We start from the raw sequence: 21,165 nt of genomic DNA, 5'->3' as shown, positions 1-21,165 counted from the left end.
AATTAAACTAAACATAACCTAGATTTAACGAGAACTACAATAAAAATGGCTAATGTTAAGCGAAGCCCGGATCAAGACTATTCATGGCATTTCAATGGCACATATGAGAATAGGCCAGCAGGTGTCAGTGTAGCCTTAACCATAAACCCGAGCGAGAACACGCGATTCACACAAAGACGACCGAGGGAAATGTCAGCAAATATTTCCATTAAACATTGGCGCGTAACCCCACTGATTTGATATTACATTTCTGCTGTACTAATGTTTCGAAATTCAACAGTGTCTGCAGGGAAAAACGTCTCCGTATTTCTTAGGCTATTTAAACTGCTCAAGCAATGATGTAAGCTCGGATAACGTCACCACTGGTCTGTCATATGTTCACAACAGAGTGCACTTTCCAATGATTCATGCATATTGGGTATTTTTTCTCCGTCAGACGGGCGGAAAGTAAAATTAATTACTGATAGATGCCTGGATAATTTGATTATTGAAGTGACCGATTCCAGAATGCGTGTGCAACCCATATAGCCTTCAGATTTGTAGCCTAGGTTACTGTATTTTCCTTACAATAGCTCCTGGGAGTAGAGTCTTGTGACGGAAGCAAATGAACAGAACGTGAGAGGGAAGAACAAGCAGGTCGAAGGAGCTGCTCTGCGCTTTGTCGGAATCGAGACGCTGGGAGGTGAGTGTTAGTGCACAAGATTTTGCAGGCTATTTGTTTATTTTAAATTGACCGCGTTGTGTAAGAGGTGGAATTTGCAAGGTTTTGGGATGTTGCCTTATGCGACATGCACCTGAGAAAATGTCGTCATGATGCTACCTAGAAATGCCTGCAGAAGATACTTGGGAAGGCTTATTTATAGTCAGGTAATATCGATTTACACATTCCTCCATGTTTATACAAGGAATTATTCACTGTAAAATATTCTCGAAACGTATGTCATCTTATAGCCGAAAATACAGCCAACATTTGTAAATAAGGCTAATAGCCAGTTCAGGTGTTTGTTATGATTGGATTTGGTGTTTGCCAGAATTATAGGAAGGGCGACAAGATTTTTACATGTGCAAAATTGCCTCTATTAGAATATGACTCCCCTCCGCACACCCTCCCCTGTCATTACTGGTCACGAAAGTTTGGTATTACAGACAGCACACGAAGAGATGATAATACATAGTGAATTTGTTGATGGTCAGACTTTGCATTTTTAATATCGGAGGGGAGACAGATTTCAAAATTGCACCTACTAAAATCTGACCCCCATTATATCATCCCCTGTCAATATTAGTAATATAAGTTTGTAAATACGGACAGCATATTAATTAACGAATTGCGGGAAATCGCACCCACCAGAATCGGTCTCTCCATTTTTTCAACCAGATTTCTCATTATGATTCTTCTCATTATTCCCTTGATAGTACGCTTGAGAAATGTTTGTGAAGACTTATGCGCTCCAGATGTTTTAACACTGCAGAGGAATTTTGGTGTGCCAGACCTTGAACTTTGTTTGTGACACTTGAATGATATCCTTATGAAAACTTTACTCAGCCTTGCTTACTACTTCTCTTTACAGTGGAAAAGACCATGTTCAACATTGTGTCTTCTTTCCCATTAGTTTATGGTCCACCACACTCAACAAAATATTCTACAATTCATGGTTTATAGCTATAATCTTACATATAGGTCTTTATTACTATTATCAGTATTATCATTTTAATTGGAGAAATTAATCAAAAAAATATAGCCGTGGCAGTTTAGGGGCTTAAGACTGAAGGAACAGAGGATCTCACGCATATAAGAAATTTAATGATATTCAAGCAATAGGACATGTTGTGCAATGATGCACATTCTACAGAGCTGAGAAGAATAGTGAATCAGTGAATTGTGGATGTATGGGAAACTATTTATTGTTTAGAGAAATATTAACCAGTCATAGCTGGGCGTATTGAGAAGAATAACCATATGGTAAATCAATTCTAGTTTTGTGAGGATTGGATGAATGGTCAATGAGTTTTAACGATTAATTTGACAGGCCACACCCTATCTGAAATTCATTGGTTCAGAGGTCCCATAGTTATTGTCCACTACTGCTGGTTTATAGTTACAAAATATGGTCACATATTCTAATGCTTTGTACCAGGTTTGGTGCAAATCAAACAAAAAACAAAAAAGCCTAAGCAAAAACTATTTTATGTATATTTTATGCATTATCTAAAGCTTCATTATGTTCGCATCGTTGTTCACTTAATTCCAAGGAATATGCTGATCAAATTTGTTGTGAATTGAACTATGGGTATTGGAGATATGGGGTGCATCCCAATTCTTTTTGCCGCTCACATCCTTTCCTCCACTCCTCCACCACCACTCATCTTCTTCCCAAAAGCATGTGAAGGAAAGAAGGGGAGAAGATGAGTGGAGGAAAGGAAAACTTTTTTTTGGTATGTGTGACATATAAATGATTGACCTGTTTATCCACCTCTCCCCATCTACCATGTCTGTAATTGAGATGGCTTCAACCTGACGCTTGACTGAGCAAGGACATTCCATTTGCTCAATACACGTTTCCTTGGTTCCTCTGTTCTCATGTCCTTTCCTCGAGTCCTTTCCTTGTGTCCAACATTTGGTGGAGCTAAGGAAGCAAGGAAAGAAAACAAGGAGGTAAAATAAGCCTTTGGAAAGAGCCCATGCATCCTTGCTCAAGCATCCATTAGGGAGCCTCTTTGCTCCTTTCTCCTAGCCCCTCCAAGGAGCATTTAACGGATCGGGATGTCCTTAAAGATATCGGTCCTCAATCAATTTTCAGGTCAGGCGAGGACTGAGGAGACAAGGATGGATAAAATAAAGCGATTGGAATGAGCTGTGGGATAGAATACCCATAGCGACAGTGGACTGCTATCACTATCCAAAATTAGCGATTGGAATGAAGTCTTGTAAGTCATGTAAGTCTTGATTATAGTGCCAGCTAGTGGCCAATTATGGCAATATGTGGTGTGGAGCTTTGTTGATTACCAACCACAGATGCTTTTAAGCAATCAAAAATAATGAATGCATTTAGGAAATAGGTAATTATGGGATAGACTACGTTCACTTTCATAAATTTCAACCAAACATAAAATTTAGACTTATAGAGGGCCCTGGACCATATGTACTGAATTGTATGAAATTCTATCTAGCTGTTTTTGAGGAACGCATATTTAAGGTTTGTGGCTCCCTCTTGGCCATATTTGGAAATACTTCAGTGGCCTCTTGCAAACATCTGTGTCAGGATTTGTGAAAATTGGATGAATAGTCAGTGAGTTATGGCCAATAATATGGTAGGCCATGCCCAATCTCAAATTCATTGGCTCACAGTTCCCAAAGTTATTGTTTGATGAATGTGGTTTATGGTTAGCAAGTTGAGTCATGTACACTAATGCTATATACCAGGTTTGGTGCAAATAAGTCAAGAAAATAAAGTCTTTGTGAAAAACATGTTTAACATGTGTATGCAAATTAGCATTAAATCCAATATGGCGGATTTCAGGACCTTTGGCTAGAATGTATGGGTGCTTCCAGGGAATGCTAGCGCCAAATGTGGTATGAACTGGGCAAAGAGTGTAGGTGAGTTATGGGTATAACTTTGAACTTTAATTATAGTACCCCTCATGTCGCCAATTGAGGTGAGATTTCATATGTATTTATTTCACCCATTTGTGATGAGTGTACCAAGTTTCAAGTCTCTACCATTTACCATCGCACAGGAAATTAAGCAAACATATAGAGAGAAAAAAAACAGCAGAGAAGAGCTTAAACCCCTAGAAAGCAGAGATTACAGCATAGCGTGTGGCTTGGCATGCATGTTCACGTGAAGGGGAGTTGAAATTTGTAGCTGTGTCAAAAAATGGCACAACACCTGAACTATTTGAAGCTAATTCCTCAGGGTTGATCAGATAGAAAACATAAGTCGGAAAACCGGTGTGTATTTCTGACTACATACATCCACCGTGTCCTTCATAATTAATCCCCAAGGTAATTAGGCTACCTCAGCATAGATGTATATGTGGGGTGTTTGCCCAACCAGCGAAGCATTCACATGTATAACAGCATTTTTGTTTCCGAGTATTTCTTCATCATTGAGGTTTTTGTTTGATTGTGCGTGTTTATCTATTTTCTGTACCAACTGCCCATTGTTGTTTTCTCAACATCACTGCCCACTGTCCATATCCCCTACTCACCTCCCCCTCCTTCCCGTTCAGCTACATCCCATCTCCGCACGCAAGGCACCTGAAGTTCTTTTACATGTTCATTTAGATGTAAATTGGCTTAGCCTACTTTGATGCTTTTTCCCAGTGAGGTCTTATGTGGTGAAAAGTCAGTGAAAAGATGTCTAAGTGTTCCAGTGAAAACCTGGCTGCATTTGGTTGAAAAGTTAAAGTTTTATAACCAACTATGGCGTAGCCAGGCTAAATCTAAATTCCCGAACACGTCTCCTGTCTGTTCTGGCCCCACGATGGTGGAATGACCTCCCCGTGGAGGTCAGAACAGCTGAGACACTGACCCACTTCAAGGGACGACTGAAGACTCACCTCTTCAGGCTGCACCTCTCCCCATCCCTCCCTACCTCCCTGTAAATGACTGTAAGCTTAGGGTTCTAACTAGGTAGCTGTTTTGTAGGTGACTTAGTTAATGCACCTGTCTTAACTACTGCTTGTATTTTTGCATAGACTGCGTTGTTGCTGTTCTCGTTTGTGTTAGTGTTAAACAGTTTAACCTTCAGGGTCCAAGTTGAACTATGCAGTTGTTCCCTGCACTTGGACCGGTACTTCTCTCTAGGGTTTTCGTCATACTTGTTCCAGGTTATGGTTATACACTTTGTTGTACGTCTCTCTGGATAAGAGCGTCTGCCAAATGCCTGTACTGTAATGTAATGTAATGTAATCTGGGTAAAACCTGAGCTATATTAGGGTTAAGCTAGTCCGTTTATGTCAAAACGTCTCAGCCTAGACTTCCACCCCTCTAGACGTCTAGATTCTAGCTTTTGCTCACTGGATTGGCTTTCGTTATTGTGTGAATTTGTGTGTAATAGAACACAGAAAATACATGCACATCCAAAAACTCAGACAGGTGCTGAAGAGAAAAGTAGAATGAATAAGTAGTCAGCACTCTGTGTATGCTCCAAAGTACCATATATTTATTAGCACCTGTAAGTGAGTAACATTTTGAGCATAATGACTCTACGTCACACATACAAACTAAAATTTGTTTAAAGGGGCTGACTTTTCCAGGTGTCATTTTTAACTGTGTGTACCTTAAGAATTCAATAATAATTTCTTGGAACGTTGAGTGAAGACTCAATTGTGTAAATGTTCAATTGTGTTGAAAATAAAAACTGTCAATTAGTGGGTTAATAGTTGTACATTATGAATTTGAAAGACAGATGATGAAACAGAACAAAATAAGATCATTCTTGTCATTATTACAACACTTTTGGCTGTCAATTATCCTTTTCAATCCTATAAAATTAGAGGGAAAATCTGACTAGCCTGAAACAGTCTCTGAGGAAACTTGGAATGGAGGTAGACTGCAATATTAGTAAAAATCGAATGTGATCTGGGTTTATGTTAAAATATACATTTGAAGTTCTCATTCCTCCTCCAGGGATTTTTTAATTAAAGTGCACATACTGCAAAATGACCTTTTATTTCTCTATGAAAAGCAGAGCCTTGGTAATGTATTGTATGTTATTTCTGTTGAAGTTACACACATTAGAAAGATCATCAAAAGAAAGAATGGTGCTCTCAGGTATATAATTTCCCCTTTTTGGGGCTTTTTTCATACATCTCTTCTTTATTTTGCTCTGCTGGGGTGGGATATTTTCAGTGCCTGGCTTCATTCTAATCTAGATGTCTGGGGCCACATATGCTGCAGTCACATATGATTTTTGTTTAAAATCTAAATTGGATCAAAACATGACCCGATTACTGTTTCACCGCTGTTGCTGTAGTTTTATTGTCTATGGATTTGTTTTAATTGGTTATTTCCTTTGATGCCATGACTGCTTGGGTAGAATACAGTACACTACAAGTTTGCAGCTCATCCACTGTTCCTGGTTTACATCCTCACTACCAGCAAAGAGTGCAGTGTGGAACCTGAAGGGTTGCCTTGAGCCATCTCCCAGCAGCAACCCTTTGAACGCTGTTTTGCCGAAATGGCTTTTACGAGCAGGCATCCCTGGAGGAAGTGGTGTTGACTGCAAACTGAGACCAGGAGAAGCGCTTGTCTCCAGCGGCAACAGCAGAATGAATGAGCAAATTGGCACAGCAGAACAATACTCGACTTGATAGTTTTACACTGCTGCTGTTTGTGTTCCAGCAGAGACAGACCCCATGAGTATGTCACATTGCATGAAGAAGATATGCTTTTGGTTTGATTTCAACTGATTTCAGCTGAGATACTTTGGTGTATTGGGATTTAATATTCTGTATGGTGCATCAGGGCTTCCTGTCTGAAGTGTGTCCAGTGCCTGAATCCTTCTCCAGAGAGATCCTGCTGACTGCTTTTGTGTGACTGTAACGTGAAATTAATTTTCTAAAGCTTCCATTGGAAATTCATCAATAAGTCTTTAGTAAATTCAGTAGTGCCCAGAAATGTTTTGCGACATGAGGACGAGTTGGTTTTAACAGGACGCGATTGCTGACTGTGACAGTCAAGCAGTCATCAGGTGTACCAGACTTCATACACTTGGTCTCTCTGGCTCAGGAATCATTCTGACCCTGGACCCATGATGCCTGTACAGGTATGTGGAATGTCTTTCATCGCAGCTTGTGGTGGAGAGGATAAATTAACTTAATTACTTTCTAAACTATGCATTGAGTGTGATCAAAGCTGACCCTCTAACTGGATTTCCTTTCCTTGTAAGAGCGGGCAATGCCTCTATAAATGAAAACAGACTGGTTCTGTTCATGTGTGTGGAGATTGAACCACATGAGTTGTTGCCTGTCTTCACAGCTACTGATCCTGACCCTATGACCCTGTGACTGTTCTCTTAAAGCAGGTGATTGGTAATGTGCTTTTGTAGGGTTAGAAGCTGACCCTGCAGTTTGTTATCTGTCTGCCACACAGTTGTTCAGCTGAGGATGTCTGATAATGGGGAGGTGGAGGATAAGCCTCCCGCACCACCCATGAGGAACACCAGTACCATGATCGGAGCCGGCAGCAAGGACCAATCCAAACCTCTGCCTCCCAACCCAGAGGACAAGAAGAGGAAGGACCGCTCTATTCGCTCCATCCTCACGGGTGGAGGGGACAAGAGTGAGTGGAGCTTGATTGGTGGGGTTGCTGGAACGCCACTGGGAAGTGTTGGGATTGGTGTGCAGCATAACCATCCATGTCCTTCAATATGCAGTAAAAAAAATAGCAATAGCACAACACAATGAAAACACACTATGTTTCAATGTAGTCATACTTCTGACGGGTGATGTGCCTGTAGCAGATGTGATGTCTGTGGCAGGTGATGTCCCTACAGGAGGTGTAATTAAAAACACTTCCCTTGGGAGTCTCACTGACACATACACTCATCTGCTCGCAGATAACAGGAAGAAGGAGCGGCCAGAGATTTCGCTGCCCTCAGACTTCGAGCACACCATTCACGTGGGCTTCGATGCCATTACGGGGGAGTTCACCGTGAGTAGCTGCGCGTGCAGTGTTTAAACGGTGTGTGTGTGTGTTTTTATGCCCATAGTTGCCCTCACGCCTCTGTGTGTACAGGGCATGCCGCAGCAGTGGGCGAGGCTCCTCCAGACCTCCAACATCACCAAGCTGGAGCAGAAGAAGAATCCGCAGGCTGTGCTGGATGTCCTTAAGTTCTTTGACTCCACAGAGACGTCCAACAGCCAGAAGTACATGAGCTTCACTGGTGAGAACAGAGGGCGGCAGTGTAGCATAACAGTGAGGTTGCAACTCTGCGGTTGTAGGTTTCTTTCTCAGGCGGGGCACTGCTGTTTCACCCTTGAGCAAGGCACTTAACCTGAACTGCTTCAGTAAATATCCAGATGTATTAATGCATTGAATGTGTGAATGAATGTGAAAAAATGAAGCTATGTAAGTCGCACTGAATAAGAGCATCTGCTAAATGCCTGAAAATTTTTTTTAATGTAAAAAAACAAATGCAGAGCAAACAGTAAGGGCTTTGACCCAGTGAGCATAAGCCAGAATCTAGACATCTAGAGCAATGGTAATTTAAGTTTTGCAACATTTTGACATAAACGGACGAGGTTAACCCCAATATTGCTTGAGTTGTACCCGACTAAGTCCTAACTTTCACTTTCAACCAAATGTAACTGGGTTTTCATCTTGACTTTTCACCACAGAAATGTTCATTGGGGAGCTAATCACTTTGTGTTGCTTTTTTAAAAAGTCTTTTCATATTATTACAGAATAGGATTAGATATAAACCATTTCAATCAATCATAAACACTATAGTCTGTGAGAATGGTAAATTAAGAAGAGTAACCATTTGTTTAAATCCACAGAGAAAAGCTCTGACAGCCATAGGTCTTCGAATGTTCTGGTAAGTGGCTGATCTCTGTGGCTGCTTCTGCACACAGTTCCCCTGGGCTACAGGGGTTGCCCTCTACCTGCTCCTATTTGCATGACTGTCATAGTGTTGTTTGAGTTAAAGGAGTAGCAGGGAAACACATATGCATGTGTCAGTGTGACATTGTGCTGCGGTTGACTGCAACAAGGTGTTGTGTTCTTCCAACCCACTCCCCTCCTCCACTACAGAGCACAAAGACCCTTTCTGATATCCCTGCTATTGCCACCCTGACTGAGGATGAAGAGGATGATGATGAGGATGATGAAGATGAGGCCACCACCCCACCTATGGTCGCCCCTCGACCAGAGCACACCAAATCTGTGAGTTCTGGTTAATTCAAGGACTGATTTCCCCTCTAGTAACAATATTTTTTCATATTCACTAATTTTGTTAATATTGGGGGTGATTGCTGTGAATATTTTTTGATATTTTATAATGACAGGGTATTTTTCACAATACAGGAGAAAGTGAATCTCTGTATCCACTTCTCCTGTCACCTAACTCCACATTGTAGGGCTCTTGGTGACCTTGATGGTAGTACATCTCTCTCTCTCTCTCTCTCTCAAATGTATTGTTTAGATTTAAATTATACTATGTAATATGAGAGTTGTGGCATTATTGGTTAATAGAAGAACAAGAGCTAAGCCAAATGCCAGTGATATTTATTCCTCCTGGCATTTTAAACATATACTTTGTGGTTAGTGGTGGTAATATTCATGTACTGTAGCTGTTTGTCAGAGAAGTGCATGAGAGGTGGTTTGTGGTTTGCTGCCATGGCAACATGACTGTGCTTTGACAGTGCCGGGTGTGGGGATTACTGGACGAGTTGTGACAGCCTCCTGGGATGCTGCAGAATTGAGACCGATGCTAAGCTCATTGGTGTCTCGTGAACAATGCATGCAAGAGTCAGGCCCTCAAAACAAGCACATTCTCACCTCTTAGCAATTTAGCCAAGAGCTTTTGCTCTCTCATCATCCCCATCTGCCCCTGCTTCTCCTTCAGGCAATGGCAGAGAAATCTGCCCTCGGGAGAATGCCTGCCTCTGTAGTCTGTCTGCATGTTCTTCTGTATGATTATGAGAGTTTGTGTGCTTATGCATTTGTGTCCGCAAGTGGTTGTGTGTGTGCATGTGTGTGTGTATGCCTTTATGAGTGTGTAAGTGTGTGTGTATGTGTGCGCATTTCATCAGCACTTTCTTTGGTAAACTAATGAGGTAAAGAACATCAGCATCTCATGTTTAATACTGGCTGACATATTTGCATCATATTTTACACCAGGGTTAGTTTACCACTCTAACAGAGGTGATAAAAAAACTTCTGAAGTAAATTATGTCCCCTGCTCTTAATCTAGACACCCTGGATAGAAAGCCTTTTATTCTCAGGGTGTTGAGATAAACAACAAGTGCATTTATAACACCAGTAACTTTGCCTGTCCAAAGTACTTATCATGATATCCTGAAAATATGAAAGCTAACTGATGGTAAGAAAAGATAAGATTCCAAGATTTGCACTGTGGTCCTGGCAGACATACACACACAAAGCCAGTGTAACTATCTCACTGTCATATGTGTAATTCTGAGTGGATGCATACATAGATCATTTCCAGAGACCTTCATCTGTAGTAACAGGATCTTTGGATGTTAGAACTTTACATTGGAAGTTGGGATGATTGACAGAGTGGATGGTTACATAGGCTACTTCCTGAAACCTGGGTCTGTAGTAACAGGATCTTTGAGTGTTAGTGCTTCACCTTGACAGTTCAGTTCTGTATATACTCTCTGTTTTATGTATGGAACAGACTCACTCAGCTGTTCCTAGTGACCCCTAGAAGCTGAGCAAGCAGTTATTGTAATAACCTACAGCTGTACTGGAGTTTAAAATCCAAAAGCTTTTCCAGGGGAAAAACTCCAGTCGTGTCCCAGCATGCCATGGGAACATCTGATGCTGGGCATGCGGATAGTCTAGAACTGGTGAAACTGCTCTTGGTGTGAGTGGTCGCTCTCTAATCTGAGAATGGGTAATATAAATGTTAAATAAGGAAGTGGTACAGCCAGTGGAATAATGCACAACCACGTGACAGTCTAAATCCTTCCTCTACGTAAGAATACAATGACATCACAATGTGAAACTTGCCTGGTGTTCCTCCCCTGATATTTACACTCCTCTGACAGATATACACTCGCTCTGTGATCGAGCCCCTCCCTGCACCTCCCTCTAAAGATGCTACCACCTCACCCCCAACTAAGGATGCTTCCACCTCACCCCACACCAGAGATGCAGCCACGTCACCCATCTTTCCTACTGCAGAAAGAAACAGCCCCAATCTGCCCTCTTCCTCTTCCTCTACCTCTGCCCCCACCCTTCCCAGCAACACAGACAAGATCAAGAAGAAGAAGATGTCAGATGAGGAGATTCTGGATAAACTGCGTGAGTGCTTTCAGACCAGACTGCTAATGAAATCATACTGTCTGCCATGACGATAGTGTCTGTCTCTCTGTCTGCTATGCTACCCTTTGAACTCCTGACAAAGACTTCATCCATTAGTGTTACAAAATTGTTGCAGGATTTTCCTGCTCTCTATAATATTGCATTATTATAAATAATCTTTAGCTTTCAAGTCTTTAAGGCACAGTGCTGCTAGCCACTACTAGTTCCAGTGGAAGAAAAATTACCTCACCCAACATATTTGCCATATTGTGTATGTTGCTGACTGTGTTTTTCACAATCCTGGGTCACAGTCCAGTTTTGTATCCAGGGCTATGGTGGCCTATGAGTGACCCTACCATTCACACTCCTGGCCAGTCTGAGGAGGTGATGGTATGCATTTTTAAAAAAGGACATGGGTGGGCAGGCGTTATGAACGTAATACTGGAAAATTTGTTTCTGTATGGTCTGTGGAACCAGCAAAACCTAAAACAATATTTTCAGTCCCAAAATGAAGAAATGTCTGGGAAAAAGAGAACATCTGGTCAGCCTATTTTAAGCTTTTGTTTCATAATATGCAATTATTTGGAGTCAACATTAGCTTTCTCTCTATAGTACTTGAGAATGAGTACATACATACAGTATATATATTTGTATGTATAGCTGAACAATGGCTTTTTTATTTTGTATTCTTTTGAGCCTGGCTAATTTTAAGTAAAGTTTTTCCCAGGCTGTGGTCACTATTCCCAGATTAGCACCTACAGAGTTTACATCTGACCTGTACACTTACACATGCACACCTGAAGCCCTTCCCCACAGACAGACAGTTTCAAACAAATTAAAATGATTTCAGTATGACTGTTACGTTTTACTCTTGTTGCATTTTGCCAAATGGAGAAGTTTTTGTAATAAGGAGTCTTAGTATACAAAACATCTTTTTTATTGCTGACTACCACAGATTTTCTGAGTGATTTGATGAATGACTGCTAAACAATTACCCTGTAAATACTGACTTATCAGCTCATTTAGGATTCATTATACAGTATTACAGTAATTTCAATTATGAGACATTCAGGTATATTGTGATAAAGTATATTGTCTAAAAACAATAATACATTTCTACCTAATATCACAAAAAATAAATAATAAATAACACTGTTGGGCAAATTATGCATCTAGAAATCCTTTCAGAAGTCTGGTGATACTGTCTGGATTACACCACCCTTCTCAAAGATGTGTTTAGCCCCACCTATTTTCATAAGGCTACTGACTGTATTAGCCATAAAATCACTTTGCTACCCGAGAAACTCACTTGCAATGTAGGCAGCGGGAACTTGTCGATAATTGTTGATCAGTATGTGTATTCAGTGTTAGTCAATGTAATTCAACTGCACTGCTAGCCAGACCCCTGCAGAATTCATATTATCTGTTCCTATAAACACCTCATAAACCTATAAGCATCAACTACATCAAATGAAATACTATATTTCATGACATTACCGTTGTGTCTTTTGTAATCCGTCAGTTTTTTATTTTTTTATTTTTCTGTGTGTCTGGGGAGAGAGGGGTTGTACATGCACAAATCTTCTGTTTAGATACACAATATATCCAAACATGCGCTAATGTTGCCCTCTGTTGGCGAAGCAGTGATGGTGTTGAGTCCTTCATCTTCATCTCCTCCTGACCAGTTTTCTTCTCTAGTGTCTATGCTGCAGACTGGTCATAGTTCATGATAAGTCACTAATCACCGTGGGAGGTCAGAGTCTCTCTCCAACCATGTGAGATTGCTAAATTTCACATGAGAGTCTGTGTTACAATAATAGTCCCTTATCTGTGATGTTATTCTGCAGGTCTGTCCTGCCCCTGATCCATACTGCAGACAGTGCTCATTCCACAGCACACCCAGTGACATTGACTGCAGTATTCCCCTTTAGTTTAGCTGATAGTCTGACCTGGTTTTTGCTGCAGATATAAATGAAATTTCTCTCTCCACTTTGGGTCATCTTTATCCATAATTCCACTGCCGAGCAGCTTGTCCAATCACAACAGTTGTTAACTAATTTCTACAAAGCTTTGGCCTATCTGAGCTTTATTTAAACCAATCGAATGAATCATTTTTGTCATTCTCTGACGTCTGTGCCCCTCCCCCAAATATGTCTCTTTCACAGGTAGTATTGTGAGCGTGGGTGACCCCAAAAAGAAATACACCCACTTTGAGAAGATCGGCCAGGGGTACGTGAGCGAATACTGCATGCCTACCTCACTGCTTAACCCTTCATCAAGCACACCCTTTACCGGTAATGTTTTGGACAGGTTTCATCAAGGTCTTTTTTATGTTTTTATCCATTTTGATCTAAATGGTGACTGAAATATTTATCATTTTATGTAGCAGATTTTAGCTCCTGGATAAACATGGATTATTATTATTATTTGCATTACTGTAATTGTTTGATGTCAGTATTGTTTTTTAAAGCATTTTCCCATTGTTCTCCCAATTTGGAAGGTTCAGTCATGTTCACCAGATGTGCGCATTGTTGTAGCCTTCATTTGGGACAGTGCCGAGAAGCACATGCTCCTGCTGGAATAGTGCCTTAACAGAATGAACCCAGCTGCCCCAACATTGTTTTTCCCCTTTCCTTGTGGCATCTGACTGTTTAACTGCATTTGTGGTAGGTGTCTAGGTTAAACTCTTCTCTTTCCCACAGGGCATCAGGAACAGTGTATACAGCCATAGATGTTGCTACTGGGCAAGAGGTAAGAGATCACCGTCTCGCTGTCCCTGCACTATTGGCTATCACACTGGCTACAAAACTGAACCACTCAACTCCAGAAGAGTTAAACGTCCATTCAGTCAATTTTAAGTGAGGTTTCCTGAATTCTGAAAGAACTGACGTCTAGGTTTCCATTTCCAATTTTTCAGCTGAATTAATTAGATCCAAACTGCTCACAATAATAAAATAAGAACTGTGCTTGTGGTTCCACTGAGGTGAGGCACCCTTTGAAAATCAAGACCTGTTCCCCAGCAGACGTCTTTGCAGATATTCAATATCATATGCTCTAGACATAAATATTTTATATGTTCTTAAAATCACTACAATTTTTCATTTGCGAAAGGGTATTTTGTTCTTAAATACCTGTTACACCACAGGCTACAGTATGCATGTGCACATGGAAATTAGATAAGAAAAAGGCTCTGTTTAGCACTGGACACATATCTATGATATGAACCACGGATATAAGCACAATAATATACCATACTGTATCTGTGTCCTCAGGTGGCCATCAAACAGATGAACCTGCAGCAACAGCCCAAGAAAGAACTCATCATTAATGAGATCCTTGTCATGAGGGAAAACAAGAACCCCAACATTGTCAATTACTTAGACAGGTGGGTTATCCAAACAAGTGTGCATATCTTTGCATGTCTTCAGATGAGAGGCCTTTTAACATTAATGTCTATTATCATTATATATCCCACAGTGCTTATAGCTAGGAATAAACACCTCCCTGTGGTCCTGCTTCAATCCTCAATCTGCCTCTCAATCTGGCCACCATTCCCTAGTTTAACTGGAGGAGTCCCTCCTCGCTACCTCAGATAATGTGCGATGAGAGCTCTGGTTCTGATTGGTTAACGTGCATCACTCAGGTAATGACCCCATTCCCACAAAGTACCCGCAGGTCCATTTTTGTTTATGGTACTACACAAAGGCAGTTCATTATCCACTGTAATCAATATGCAGTGCTGGATATTTGCCAAAGCAATTTGGACTAGATACATTTGCTTAAATATGCACCAGAAATTCTATACCTTGGATATGAATGTACAAGCATTTGATACTCCGGCACCCTGATGTGTCTACCAAACTGTGACCTCATTCTTGTTCCAGTGTAACTGTGTATCTTATTTGCTGCCTGTCTGCAGTTACTTGGTTGGAGATGAGCTTTGGGTGGTCATGGAGTACCTGGCTGGAGGCTCTCTGACAGACGTGGTGACAGAAACATGTATGGATGAGGCACAGATTGCTGCAGTGTGTCGTGAAGTGAGTCCATTTCTGTTACTGACCACCTGGGCCCATTGAAGAGCTATTGTGACCCATTGTTGAGCTCCATATCAGGACCCATTGTAAAGTTATAACAGGTTGTACAGAAAAACCTCCCCAGAACTGTGTGTAAGCTTATTGGTGTATGTGAAGTGTATTTTCTTTTTACTTACTGTTGTCTCCTCAGTGTTTACAAGCTCTTGAGTTCCTTCACTCAAGCCAGGTGATTCATCGAGACATCAAGAGCGACAATATTTTGCTTGGGATGGATGGCTCTGTGAAACTCAGTAAGCACACTTCTGTTCTGCAGAGACGACAGCTGGTAGTCAGTACTAATGATGTCTGCTCATTACTGTGTGGCTAAAAGGTTTCAATTCCTTATCTTTGACACAAGAGGGTAATATTGAGACGTCAAGATTTTCACTGTGAAGCTTTGCCATGTTTCCCTAGAAATAATACATTACAGAGCAAAATGCTCAGAGTAAAATCAACAATAATAGAATATATTTTATACTGATAGTACCTTTGATCCAGTGTGGGCTCATATCATCATAGAATATTTTACTGTGTGGATGGCATTTTGATATGTGTATTATTTTCCCTCAGAGAAAGCTTGCATTGTGCACTAATGTTCTTGGTAAAAAAAAAAGTTAATTTGACATCTACCACTTTGTTTCCCCCTAGCTGATTTTGGCTTCTGCGCTCAGATAACCCCGGAGCAAAGCAAGCGCAGCACTATGGTGGGGACTCCTTATTGGATGGCCCCTGAGGTTGTCACCCGCAAGGCTTATGGCCCCAAAGTGGACATTTGGTCCCTGGGCATCATGGCCATTGAGATGATTGAAGGAGAGCCGCCATACCTCAACGAGAATCCGCTGAGGGTGAGGAGTCACTGCATGTTGTCAAAGGAACTGCCCTGAAAACTTCACTATTATTGATTAAGTGCACAACCAATGAAAGCATTTAACATGAGTTGCTACACCAATAAAAATGTGAAATTAAAAAAGGTACAGTGCTAGACATTAACGGGACATGATAAGGAAATAATAACATATGTCATAATAAAATATATGTTATAGTAATGCTAAATCATTCTAAAAGTCAGGAAATGTAAATGGGAAATCATGGAGATCTTGTTTTGCATAACATGCACTGGAACACCTGCTATAGCTTCCAGAGGAGGTTGCTGTGTCATTCATTGAGGTAATATTTAAAACCAATGTCAGCTAATGCTGACTTTTCTGTGTCCATTTATTTTACTTTCCCATTTATTTTCCTGTTCTGCATCAGGCTCTGTATCTCATAGCAACCAATGGAACTCCTGAACTACAAAACCCAGAGAGACTGTCTGTGATATTTCGAGACTTCCTGAAGTGTTGCCTAGAGATGGATGTGGAGAGGAGGGGGTCGGCCAAGGAGCTGCTTCAGGTGACTGCGCCAATGCTAGGAGTTCTGAGGAAAGAGCGTTTATGTTTGCACTTGTTAACATTTTTTTCCCAGGTGTTTAGAACAATTGAGATATGCCAGTAATTCAAGCAGACTTGGGTCTTCTGATCTACTGCAGTGTAATAGTGCATATAGAGGCAAAAAGTCTGTCACTTCAAATTTCATAAAACAATACCGAGAGATGAAGAGCGGTAGAGCTGGTGACTGGAGCACAGTAGACCTTTGTTTTACTGTGAAGCGCTTCTCTGTCAATAGGCCTAAGGATAATGAAGGCTATTTTGTTACATTGTGCACAAGTCTTTGGCTTACACCCCCGTATGGAGCACACTCTCTCTTCTTCTGCTGTGTTTATTGGCCCCCCAGTTCTTCACTGTGTTCCTCCAGTAAGATTACCCCAGGCGTGGACCCACACGTGCACATGGACTTAAGACTGTTAGCATGTGGGACATTAATACATTCTCAAACTCTAACACCATAGAATAACCGGCCTGCCCCATGATTTAAAGTCCCATGATCAACACTCTTTCTCCTGACATGTGAGCTGGCCATGGTTTCAGATGCAAAGACCAGTGGTGTTACACAAGCACTGCAGCGCAATGCCTGGTGCTGTCCAGCCATTCGGATCATAATGCTCTCTTAAGGAGATTAATTTCTAGGTTTGCAACAGAAAATGAGCTGTTTGCTGTAAACACAGTATCAGTATCTTTGTTGCTTTTTGGAACAGAAACCTATTCCAGGCAACCTACAGTCCTGCAACATTAATACCTGTGGCAGGAACACACAGTTGCACTCTAAGGAGTATACAGGGCCTTGTTTTGCCCATTCTCCCCCAGCGTTATGGGAGCCATTGTTCTGGGTGAGACATGGTAGAGCTTGCAGGACTCTGATCTCTAAGGAACACCATTACCTTTCACAACAGTTGAGTCATTCAAATTTTATTTCATAATCCTCATTGTGAATTCCTATTGGAATAAATCTGCACTTAGTAAAAAGAAGGTAAATAGAGTTCTTCTTTGACATCAATGGCCATTAGCATACAAAATATCATGTGTTAACATTCATTGACAGGGGGCTAATAATTCATTCTATTGAAAAAACAACAGGATATTTTGCACATTGTGAGCCTGACACACAGCTGATTGCAGTTTACGTTCAGTAGAAACTGAGTATACAACTATAGATAAATATATGTCTGTGGTTGTGATGGTTTCTCATGAATATGTCCTGAAAATCTTTTTTTTTTTTTTTGATGCTCCATTCCTGAGTTCCTTTAAATGCAAAATTAGACCATAAGGGTAATTGAGCAAGAACTTCCTAATAAAAAACATTGTTACATTTTTATTTCCTTCATAAAATTCACATAACATGCACCAGCCACAGATCTGAAAATTGGGCATAATGACATCTGTTCTACAAAAATACTATAGAATATGTCCAGCTTCTTATACCCAGCTTTTCTGTCCAGCTTGTGCTTGTGCAACGTGCTCACTGTATGTGTTCCCTCCTCAGCACCAGTTCCTGAAGGCAGCCAAACCCCTGTCCAGCCTCATCCCCCTCATTATCGCCACCAAAGAGGCAACTAAGAACAGCCACTAGCTGAGCTGCAGGAGTCTCGCTCTCCCCCGTCACCCCCCCTCACCCAGGGAAGCCGTGTGCTGCCACCCCAAATTCACGTATCTATTCTCTCTATGGACTTCTGGCGCCTTTGACAGGGTCAAGGATGTTACCAAGGTGGTGGCAGCTAAAGACAGTACAAAATGAAAATAAACCAGTCTTTCTCGATCTGGAAGACTTAATCCTGGACTTTAAGTGACTGTCGTTTCTTTGAAATTCTGAAAGAATCTCCTAGGCTCTAGTCTGTCCATGTCTTTGTTTATTTTTCTTTTTGTTTATCAGAATGGAATATATTATTCTTATTTTTTCAAGTCTTTTTTGGTCTGAAAAGAGAATAGTTTTGATAAATGCAATATTTTTCAGTCCAGCTTCAATCAGGAAAATCTCTCTCTCATTCCTCCCTTTCTCTTACTGTCTTACACACACACACACACACACAAACACACTCTTTTTGCTTGTAGTGGGCCAAGGAGGAGTAGAAGTCCTCTGTCTCACTCTCTTTCTCTCCTTCTCTTTCTCTCTGGTGAATGACAGTGGCCTGTATTCAATTAACATAAACAATAGCGGTGCACTTCTTCACAAATTCAGTTTGACAAGTTCCTTAGTAATTGCAAAAATCAAAAGACTGAGTTGGCAAAGAACAAAAATACAGATTCACATTTAATTGTTAGTTAAGGACACATGTCAATTGAGTCCTGGTCAGTGTATTTGTTCTGCAATCAGTGGGATTAATGAACACATAAAGCTCTGACTGATGTTTGAAAGTGGCGCTTTTATGCAGTGTAAACATACCTTCATAAACTAGGTAAAACATCACTAGGACAGACATAGTCTTCCTTATATACCATAGAAATGGCTTTGTTTTAATTATTTACAACAATTTGCTTTGTGGGAATCCACTTTCTAAAAGTATCAAACCTAGAAAATAGAATACAATCTAGTAATTGTGTATATATGGTCAAGCAGTGGTTCTGTGCGTTTCCCTCAGACAAGCCTGTGAAGGAAACCAACATAACCTCTTGGAATATGGCAGTCATTGTAATGAGCACAATTAAGAGAAATAAGTTGAAATGACACACAATACAGTCAGAGGTCTCCAGGACGAGTGTTCTGTAATACTAAAGAATTTGAGTAGTTTTTGAATTCCTTCTGTGGAAAATTGAAAAAAAGTTCAAATGCTTATAACTGTAAAAGAGAATCTGAAACACTGTTGAACCTCACAGTATGTTCTAGCTTACGCTGAGTAGATTATTTGTCTTATTCATTATTTATTTTACCATGTGCTCCATCACTTTGTGGAATTTGAACCTTATTATTTTTTTATTTTCAATGAAAAAGTTGACCACAATTTATGCAAGAAAGTATAGCTTATGGCAAACTGTGCCATTCATGGAATGTGTGTGTGTGCACATGTGTTCCTATGTGTTGGTGCACATGTTTTTGTGTGTGTGTGTGTGTGTGTGTGTGTGTGTGCACGTGTTCCTGCGTGTTCGTGCACATGTTTTTGTGTGTGCGTGTGTGTGTGTGTATAGGAATGTGTGCTGAAGAGTACCAGCTGAGCTTTGATTTTGGACTTGATGGGAAAACATATTTCACATAAAATTAGCTATCCATTTCAACTGCAGTAGTAGAAAGCAAAACAATAATTTATAGCTAATTTTCTTCTAAACTGCTACTGTTTGCTTTTAACAATCCACAAATAACAAGGCTAACAGGATTGCAGCATTCAGCATGTATATTGTGGGTTGTGACTGTGTCCTAACGTCTGGCACCCAGCAACTAAATTTCATGCTGTGCTCCAAGGTAGACAGTGTCTCCTCTGAATTCTGCTGCTTTCCTTTTTTTTATAAACATTCTGAAAGGATGCGGTCATTCCTAGTGCTCTTGGCAGATTGACTGCTAACTGCATGAATTGGTTCTTTACTTTTAAAGGTGGTAATATTACTGTGTTGTGTGTTGCCAGTGGCTCCATACTTCTGGAGTGCTGTTGTTGCTTCTGGTCTTCTCATTTTCATCCTAGATCATCATCATTTAGATTGTTTGTCTCAATTAAAGCAGACAACGCTGTGCTCAAGAGGTACAGCAACAGATGACCTAAGGTGTTTGTTGCAAGGGGAAAATAATAGACACAGCAGTAGGACAAAAAAATGAATGAGAAAAATGAATTGTATTTAAGGCTGGAAGGCCAAAGGATTCTGCATTAAATGGCAACAACTGTAATGCCATGTTACAACTTGAGTCTAATTTTTTATGCTTGAGTGGCCGTGTGGTTTACTGTGGCTGAACAAGCTGATTCACTGTCAGCCTTTTTTCAGTGTTTATTATTTATGGAGTCATTTCAATAAAAAAAAAATCAACTGTGTGTTTACCTGCATTTAGCTGCATTTAGTTTATTGATTAAGCAGTGACCACAAAATAAATATTCTTGCACACAAACTGCACCTCATTGAGCAAAATTTTCATTGTGAATTTTCATTTAGGGTGCACTGGGAGGTATTAGTGATACTGAAAATCCAATCTTTGTTTCTGGAAATTGGCTAATTTACATTTGTGATCCAGGAAGGATTTTTTTTAACTGGCAAGCTGCTTTCTCATGCCACACTGAATAATTAGACACCTGATAGCACAGTCATTCTGAACCTGAGGTGCTGAGGGAGACTCGGTTCCTGAAATGAGACTTGTGCTTATGTTGAGTGACTGGTTGAAATGACACAACCTATCATGATATGTTGGGATGTGTCATTTACTAAACCTCAATATGCTTAATTGGTATCTCCATGCAATTGGCTGAAACTGGCCTGAAATATTGCATTTGCCAATCTTCTGCTCAGGAAAAGGGCATTATTTTATATGAAAATACGAGAAAATATTCAGGTGAAAATGTATTTACAATGTTAGGTGGTGCTCAGTAAGAAACGACCATTATGCTCAAAGGCAATGGACAGAATACAGTATTGCAGTGTCTACATTAGAATTACATGGGCCAAGTTTCCGAACTGTACCCAGTATGCCTGTAGTATTTTTTATGAATATACTATAGCCATATTAAAAAGTATATATTCTATTACA

General features: G+C 40.5%; 1 protein-coding gene across 2 annotated transcripts; it reads left to right on the top strand.

Annotated features, from left to right (window-relative positions):
* Window positions 1-167: 167 nt before the first annotated feature.
* Window positions 168-20,319, top strand: LOC135263172 (serine/threonine-protein kinase PAK 1-like). Of its 2 annotated transcripts, none has more exons than XM_064350862.1 (15): window positions 168-682; window positions 7,100-7,288; window positions 7,566-7,660; window positions 7,745-7,892; window positions 8,509-8,546; window positions 8,762-8,893; window positions 10,744-10,999; window positions 13,165-13,228; window positions 13,702-13,750; window positions 14,272-14,384; window positions 14,919-15,036; window positions 15,224-15,323; window positions 15,721-15,917; window positions 16,327-16,464; window positions 17,992-20,319. In XM_064350862.1, exons 2-15 carry the CDS (start codon window positions 7,114-7,116, stop codon window positions 18,076-18,078), a joined length of 1,710 nt encoding a protein of 569 aa, XP_064206932.1. In that variant the 5' UTR covers window positions 168-682; window positions 7,100-7,113; the 3' UTR covers window positions 18,079-20,319. The 2 variants fall into 2 exon arrangements, with proteins under 2 accessions (XP_064206932.1, XP_064206933.1); XM_064350863.1 differs by lacking the exon at window positions 168-682 and adding an exon at window positions 738-867.
* The last annotated feature ends 846 nt before the right edge of the window (window positions 20,320-21,165 follow it).

Source organism: Anguilla rostrata, chromosome 9 (assembly GCF_018555375.3).
Source record: "Anguilla rostrata isolate EN2019 chromosome 9, ASM1855537v3, whole genome shotgun sequence".
Taxonomy (NCBI): Eukaryota; Metazoa; Chordata; class Actinopteri; order Anguilliformes; family Anguillidae; genus Anguilla; species Anguilla rostrata.
The sequence above is the reverse complement of the archived record's forward strand: the minus strand, read 5'-3'. Positions and strand labels throughout refer to the sequence as shown.